Here is an 8,787-nt window from a genome sequence, read left to right on the forward strand (position 1 = left end):
TGTACTTCCTTCAATAAGAGGGCTGAACAATAAACTTCGCTTAGCATGGGAAACTCAAGCTAAAACAAAATATTAAGAAAAGGAATTACTAAACTGGGCAGTTGTAAAGCTATTTGTAGATCAATAATAATCTAGGTGTCATTTGAATTGTTTTGCTTTAAATGTTTAATACCATTACTGTTTGTTTAAACTATATATTTTTCTGTCCAAACTCTCATAACATGGCATTTTTGTATGTTTCTGTGTGTGCTTGTGTGTGTGCATGTTAGTATCTATATAATGTTATGCATAGATTTTATTTACCTCTATTATAGCAATACCTGTTGTTTTTTATATCAAGCAAGAAGAATTGTTAAAGGAACTCTATTATATACTTACAAATTGACATGTAAATTAACAATTATTATTGTAATGATTTGAGGTGAAATAAAGTTTACCGTATAAAAAAAAGTTTTGAAATATTGACTTCACTTATGTTGGTTGTAAACGCTGTCGATATTAACATCACATATACACAATACGAAACCATACAAATAATCCAGATGTATACACCCCCAACGTGTTGTTTGTATGAGAATGAAACATTCTTGTATTTGGCAGCCAACGGCAAGTAGTTTAAATGAATATGGCCTTTGTCTTTGCGTGTATTTATGTGTTTCTAAGTTGAATTCAATGTATCAAGATGGTGTTCTTGCTAACCCATGGTAGTATTGAGCTAGTTTGTATTACTTCTGTTGATGGTATGTAGATTGATAAACATGTACGTGCTGAGCTAACGAAATTTTAAATGCTATATGGTATAATACTATTTACTCTTATGTGATAAAACAGTTTTTCATTTAAGAACACGTGAGGAAAAAAGGGTTCTATACATTTATATCAATAATTCGTGATTAATCATAACGAAGATAAACAAAAATGCATGTATTACAATTAATTATAAAATTACCAAACACACGTCGTAATTGTTCGTCTTAATAATATTTATATGATGGGGTTGGGAAGTATACTTATGCTTAAATGAAATGCAAACAAAATAGGAAGTGTTTTTACTTGCCTTCAAGGAAAATACCCTGTTAACAATAAGAAGTATTTATTCCCCAGTCTCAACGTGGATCATTGGTAGTATATTCAGGTAGTTTAATTCGTGTAGTAGTTTGGTGTGAGATTATAAACACTGCGGCTGCATTTAAATGTATTATGTCAAAGTATTCGTATGTGTGCCTTTTGTTACTTTTTACCATTGTCACTGAGGTAAACGGTCATGGACGTTTGGTTGAACCACCGAGCCGTTCTTCAATGTGGCGCCAGGGGTTCAACTCACCGCAGAATTATGACGACACTTCATTGTTTTGCGGAGGGTTCAGTGTACGTAGCACATTTTACAAATATGGATATTTTTATGTGTTGGTACATGTAATTATAGTGGTTGTTCTTGAATATATAGTAGGCTTTGTTTAAGTCAACATATCTTGTTACACAAGAATGGACGTAATTCATTGACTGTGTTTAATCCATATTTCTTCATATTCCGGTTATGGTAATTTACGTATTTAAACTTCCTAACTCATGTACGATCAAATAAATGGCTGACAGTTAAAAGTTTATTCAATATAAATTATTATTAAGTTTAAAAAAAACAGACCTCATATAACCAAACAACATACACAAACAATTTTGTATTTTGTATTGATAGAAGTTTTTCAGATATTAAGCGTACTAACTTGTCTGCATCTTTAATACTTTAGGCATATTTATTTGTTATCATCTAAATTACGCACTGTTGCTCTATTAGTAATTAAAGATTGAGTATATGCAAACTTTCCTAAATCTGATCTCAAATACCATTTTAATATATACAAGTGGAATGTGTAGTAAAAGAGATTGTATAACGTTTTTCAGTCTTATTTTAAAGACATAATTGTCATCAAAACAGAAAAGCAATCAAAATCACAAAGCGCTGTACGGTCTGCATAATCTTATTATAAACTTACGCCAATATATATTATTAAACGCATACAATAGAAAAATATAATAAATATAGTTGAATTTGAGCTTTTCAGGGGGCCTTTTCACGTTTTGGTTAATTGACAAAATAAAATAAAATGTTTCAGAATCGCAATTTTTCGTTGTAGTTATGATATTTATGAGGAAACTGCAATACTGAAAATTTACCATGCTCTAAAATATCCATTATATGCATCTTTTGGCGATTAAAAACATGAAAAATTTAAAGCGTTGCAACGCGAAACGATTGAATAATTTGTAGATTTTAGTTGTTGTCGTTATATTTTGAGATGCTACGAGAATTGCTTATATAAGGTATACAATACATCAGTCATTGAGTGGACGGATGGCCGAGTGGTCTAAGCGGTAGACTTTTACTCCATTTATTCGAGTGGTTAGTGGTTCGACCCCAGTTGAGGGTTACTTTTTTCTTTCTTTCATTTTATTCGTGTTTTTAACTGGAGCGTTTTAGATCCAATATTTACATTAATCAATATAAAGCATTTAATGACAAACTTCAAAACATGCCAAAATCTGTGAAAAGGCCCCTTTAAAACCGTATGCGCGTTACATATACGGACAGATATACTTTTAACATGTATTTAAACTTCACTTGCAACTAAATGTGCTGCAAAACATGAAACGACAAACGTAACTTAGGCTTATACTTTCATCTGTTACTGTGTATCTAGCAGTTTATTTATTAAAACCACATCCTTTGACACAGAAGCCTGTTATATTTTGGCTAGTTTTAACATATTTATATATTGGTGCAGAATATAATACATTACATTAGGTTGCATATAAAATACACTTTCATTGATTAAACGACGATGCTTGTGTGAGTTATGTTCAATTTCTGGAGTTTTTAATAGAGAAGAAAATACAATATGAATCAGGTAGTTAAGGAATGTTATGACAAGATGACCATATTGTTGTGTTATTCTTGTACTGATTTATTATGTTGATGGGTTACGTTCTGTGATAACGTGGTTGTATTACAAGAAGACGTGTCTCGTGCATTTTTCACCAGGCTTTAAATCATTCTAAACAATACAAATATGCAAAAAAGGGGGTGCGTATTGCAACATACCTAAACACTGTCTGGTTGTCGAGGCGTTTTGTTAATGCAATGAAGTATTGGGAATTCCATAATCGGAATGTTAAGGGCAGAAATGAAAACCCGTACAGCTGAATGTTTGTGTTGATTGTTGGAATGTCATTATTGCTACGAAACGAATATGTATGATCAGAATGCATCAGTATCAGGTTGGAAAGATATGATTAAAATAGATTGTGTTTCATCTTAAAGTGGCCTTTTCACTGATTTTGGCATGTTGAAGTTTGTCATTAAATGCTTTATATTGATAAAATAAAATATTTGACCTAAAAATCTCCAGAAAACAAAAATACAATAAAAAAATAAAATAAAGTTACCTCAACTAGGCTCAAACCACTACTTACCGCTGGAGTCCTGGATTTAAAAGTCATGCGCTTAGACCACTCGGCCATCCGTTCTCATGCTATGATGCAATGTATTTTTTACTTTATATAAGCAATCCTCGTAGTTTCACAAAATATAACGACAGCCGCAAAACTTTCAAAATTATTCAATCGTTTCGCGTTGCAACGCTTTATAATTTTCAGGTTTTCAAATCGTCAAAAGATGAATATAATGGATACCTTAGAGCATGGTAAATGTTCAGTATTATTGTTTTCTCACACATATCATAACTACAACGAAAATTTGCGAATCTGAAACTACTTTTTTTAAATTTTGTCAATTTATCAAAACGTGAAAAGGCCCCTTTAAAGAGGAGTAGGAGCTTATGGTTTGAATTTTAGCTCCACTGGCCAGAGGCCAGCGGGGCTTATGCCATGGTCCTGTGTCCGTCGTGCGTACGTCCGTGTGTGCGTGCGTGTGTTAACTTTTTCTATAAACATCTTCTTCTCCTAAACTACAATTCCAGTTCTAATAAAACTTCTCACAAATGTTCCTGGGGTTAACCTCTTTCAAATTTGTTCAAATCATGCCCCTGGGGTCAAATTTGACGCCGCCCCGGGTGTCAATAAATTGAACATATTTTTATATTAAGCCTATTTTGTGCAAACTTTAAAAATCTTTTTGTCCATAACCATTGGGCATAGTGCTACCACATTTGGTATATAGTTACATTTAATAGTTCTCTACTTTGTTTGTTCAAATTATGCCCCTGGGGTAAAATTTGACCCTGCCCTGGGGGTCACAAAAATGAACATATGCTTATATAAAGCCTATTTTGTGCAAACTTTAAAAATCTGCTTGTCCATAACCGTAGGGCCTATTTCTACTAAATTCGATATGTAGTGACAGCTAATAGTTCTCTACTTAGTTTGTTCAAATTATGCCCCCGAGGTCAAATTTGACCCTGCCCCGGGGGTCACAAATCTGAACATACGCTTATATTGGCCCTTTATTGGGCCTATTTTGTGCAAACTTTAAAAATCTTCTTGTCCATAACAATTGGACCTATTTCTACCAAATTTGGTATGTATTAAAATCTTAAAGTTCTCTACCTTTTTTTCAAAATATGTCCCAGGGGTCAAATGTGACCCTGCCCCGGTGTCACAAAAATGAACATATGCTTAAATAAGGCCTATTTTGCGCAAACTTTCAAAATCTTCTTGTTCATAATTATAGAGTCTAGGGCTACTAAATTTAGTATGTAGTGACATCTAATAATCCTCTACCAAATTTGTTGAAATTATTCCCCTGGGCTCAAATTTGACCCTGCCCCGGGGGTCACAAAACTGAGCATATGCTTATATAAAGCCTCTTTTGTGCAAACTTTAAAACTCTTCCTAAGCATATCAATTGGGCCTAGGGCTACCAAATTTGGTATGTAGTGACATCTTATAGTTCTCTACCAAGTTTGTTCATATTATGCCCCTGGGGCCAAATGTATCCCAATGACATCATTTTATGATTTATAAACAGATTGCAAACAATATTTGTTCAAGATAAACTTAACAACATTGAAATAAGCGATTTGAATATTCAGTAGCAAAAAAGTAAGGAGAATCCAACTTAAAAAAGATGTATCTATTAAAAGTATATTATACCGATGCCGTGAACAATCCCCTTGTTTATAACATGACTGCCGCTAAGTCTATTACTAGCAATCTATCAGATTATAGATCAGATACCTTATTTCAATTTATGCCAATTCTAGTATTTTTCAAAAACAAACATGACAGGTAACCAAAGTCAGATGGAAAAAGTAAAGGAAAGTTAGGTCAAGCTAATTGTTTGTCATGATATCTCTTTAAACCTCGCGCCATGTGCAAGTAGTGTTGCCATGATCGCAACATCTTGATGAATTATAATTTTTTGTCTCATAAACATTTACTTTGTTAAACAAAAACCTCTACAAAGTTATCATTCCTACTGCCTTTCGGCACCTCATGAACCTGAAAAACTCGTAAATTTATGTTTCCTAAGGCAAATATCTTCTTTGTACAATGAACAATTTCTTCACCACATTAACAATCCTGCTACACTCACTAATGCCTCAAGAATGAAGTAAAGCTCAGGTGCCTATGGAATTAGGTATTTTGCACATTCCATGAACTATATAAGTAACAGAAACTTTGAAACCTACAAACGCTTTTTGGAATTTTGGGAAAAGATTCATGATTGAATGAAGGAACTTTCATTAATCTTGTATAACATGCGTAGATTTGATCTTCAGCATCTAAAAATATGTCAAATAGAAAGAACGACAATAACTTTTGGCGAGATAAATGTACCTACGTTATAAGCAAAGGACTTGTGCGACAATTCCCGGGCTTTTTAGTCTGTTTAGTTAACACCGTAGAAACGTTTTCCATATATAAAAATGCTCACTATTCCAACTTTAAGCGCTCAGTGGGACGAGGGATAGAAACAGAAAGTCACATGCTTGAGTACATTTCAACCCATGCGCATTGCACGTTTGTTTTCGCATAAAGATACAGTGGATCGATACTGGGCCATCATCGCCCTCTTGTTTTGTTAACGGCAGTTATTAAAATGCTTAACATATATATTTAGAAATTTTAGAATTCGAAAAAAAAATCTAATTTAAACATGGTCAGTCCGAATATATAGTAGGACATTATTAGTCAGTTTAAGCGTTTTCTTGCTTTTTGGATGCACACAGACCCAGTGGAGCAGGAACGGCGGAAAATGCGGCGTGTGTGGTGATAACTTTGCAGATAATCCGCGACCCAACGAACCAGGCGGCAAGTTCTACACAGGGATCATCGTACGCAAATATGACGTCGGTCAGGTGATTGACGTCGCTGTTCATTTGACGGCCAATCACAAAGGTGATTCAACTGTTTAAACAGATAATTATTATAATATGAACTCGAATTTATTTATTTTTAATTTTGAGTAGCTGTTAGACCATCGGGCATAACGCGGGAAAAAGACCATACTGACTATGTATGCTTATCGGTTTTGTTCCATTATATAGTAAGACATTGGTTTACATTGTATATGCATTATTATTCTAAAACATGACGTTCACGTTTCAACGTCACACGAGTATTGTATTGTGTTACAAAGAGTCGTTTCCTATGAATACCAGTGACTCCAATATTGAAACTAACCGTGCAATTGATAACACAATAGAATAAGGGTTCCGTGATATAGCACATAGTCGTTCGGTAAAAAGTAAAGTACACTAAGTTTATTAAAATGAAGATTAAGCTAGCCTACTGTTGCGTTTGACAAGTAAACGGGTTAACCAACGCAAACTGAACTGTTTAGTCCATGAAATGTAAAATACATTAATGTTTTCTTACTTTGCTATAACACGTTTTCAATAACACTTTTAAGCTGAAGCGCAAACTTCTATTTGACTGTTATTTTTTAATTAAAATTATTTCTGTCTTAGGATGGTTTGAATTTCGCCTGTGCCAAAATGACGTCGAGAACAAAGCTGTAACGCAAGATTGCTTTGACCAACATCTCCTTAAAGATGACAAAGGAGTGAGTCGGTTTTCAATCAGCATAGGCATGGAAATGGTCAAGTATTCTCTCAAACTTCCGACAGGTATTACATGTCGCGCATGTGTGCTGCAGTGGATGTACAATACCGGAAATAGCTGGGGCGTGGATCCGGTTACCAAAACCGGCTGCATTGGTAGGTGTTCATATTTTCGTGTGTTTTGGATCAACATGTATATGGGGACATGGCTAATTACCAGTTGCAAATGATTGAACACTAACTGAATGTTTGGTCAGGATTATATCACCAACCTTGACTTTTAGTCTATAAACAAATAAGAAACAATGATGTTGGTCATTCTGCAACAAGTCATGGGCGGAGCCATATGTGTGAAAAGTCGTTCCGGAAATTCCGACAAACTTTTCAATAAAAGGCACGAGCTTAAACGCGTGATATTTCACACACACACACACGCGCGCAATTATTTAGTTTGCAGCGTATTGAACACATTAGTGGTACACTTTCTATGTTTAATATATGTTTTTAATGTTTTAATTGTGTGTATAATCATAATATTTTAACTTACTAAAACAACAAATATGGTCACATTGATTATTTAATATGTATTAATGAATCCGAAGACATGTTGAATAAGTTGACGTCAAAGACGTCCACGCTTAAATATTTTGCGCAAAAAAGGCCGGGTACATATTAAAATAGTTCAAATAGTATAAACACGAATAATTATTAATTCGTGGTAGAATCAAAACACGTTTTTTGCAAAGTGTTGATTATTGAGATAACAACCAACTGTGTGTTGTTCAGATGCTTTGTTATAACTATTCGGGCAATCGCTCGATATGTATTAGTGATTTCAATGTTCCTTTGTAAACTCTTTTTTTTTCGTAGGATGCGGCAATCAGGAACAGTTTTACGGATGCTCAGACATCTCTATCGGTGCATCCGGTGTAACAACAGGTCAGGTTTCGCCAAATGTAGTGGTCCCAAAGGGTGACATTGATGACCGGAAGTGGCAGGAACTCGTGGACCAATCCTGCGTCTGCGCCCAAACCTCTAAGACCGCGAAGCCTCAATGCGGACATCTTGTTACAACATGCCTCGGCGTGGTGCTGTTTCTTCAAGTGTTATTTTTCTGATTTTTCATTATTAAAAGTCGACTTTCTTTATTATGTTATACTGTTAGCATTGCAGTTGGTTTGCTACATAATTATAGTAATTAGTTCCCCTGTTGTGTCACTATGCTTACTATGAACGTCACTCATTTTTTGTTAACAGAATATGCCTACATATATGTACTTTGTTTAATATCTTATCGTAAGATGGTCCATAACTGAAAATGCTTCAGTAAAGGTCTTTTCTTTACTAGTGTATATTATTGAAAACCAAATGTCTGTATTTCTTTGTTTATTGGTTATTTTATTTTGTCATCTTCCCCAGGTATGTGTATTTACGGTATCCGCAACTCCATGCATAAATCCAATAACGGCGAAAATATGCTGTCGTGGCTGATATCCAGTCAGATAAGCCGATAATTATCGATTTTATCGATAACGCGTAATAGCTTCACGTTGTTAACCGAGATGATCGTTTACCTTGGTAATTTAAATCCCGATGGTCACGTCATTTGTTATTCAATATTTAAAATGTTACCCATTTTAGAAAGCTGAAATGTTGCTCTTTCTAAATATCTAATTTATATGTCAATGCATAACATATTAAACAAGAAATATCTTTAAAAAAGATATACGGCGTTGATTGTGGTCGATGTTTATGAACGATCAAA

The 8,787-nt window shown here is 34.2% G+C and overlaps 1 protein-coding gene across 1 annotated transcript; it reads left to right on the forward strand.

Moving 5' to 3' along the window:
- Positions 1-1,117: 1,117 nt before the first annotated feature.
- Positions 1,118-8,399, forward strand: LOC127838092 (uncharacterized). The gene is made up of 4 exons (XM_052365671.1): positions 1,118-1,368; positions 6,189-6,357; positions 6,930-7,178; positions 7,893-8,399. Exons 1-4 carry the CDS (start codon positions 1,201-1,203, stop codon positions 8,138-8,140), a joined length of 834 nt encoding a protein of 277 aa, XP_052221631.1. The 5' UTR covers positions 1,118-1,200; the 3' UTR covers positions 8,141-8,399.
- Positions 8,400-8,787: the final 388 nt, after the last annotated feature.

The sequence above is a fragment of the Dreissena polymorpha genome, chromosome 7 (assembly GCF_020536995.1).
Source record: "Dreissena polymorpha isolate Duluth1 chromosome 7, UMN_Dpol_1.0, whole genome shotgun sequence".
NCBI classification, from domain to species: Eukaryota; Metazoa; Mollusca; class Bivalvia; order Myida; family Dreissenidae; genus Dreissena; species Dreissena polymorpha.

Coding starts and splice junctions, on each gene's coding strand:
- LOC127838092 (XM_052365671.1), top strand. CDS start 1,201: ATGTCAAAGTATTCGTATGTGTGCCTTTTGTTACTTTTTACCATTGTC. Junction 1,369..6,188: donor TGTTTTGCGGAGGGTTCAGT/GTACGTAGCACA, acceptor GGATGCACACAG/ACCCAGTGGAGCAGGAACGG. Junction 6,358..6,929: donor TTTGACGGCCAATCACAAAG/GTGATTCAACTG, acceptor TTTCTGTCTTAG/GATGGTTTGAATTTCGCCTG.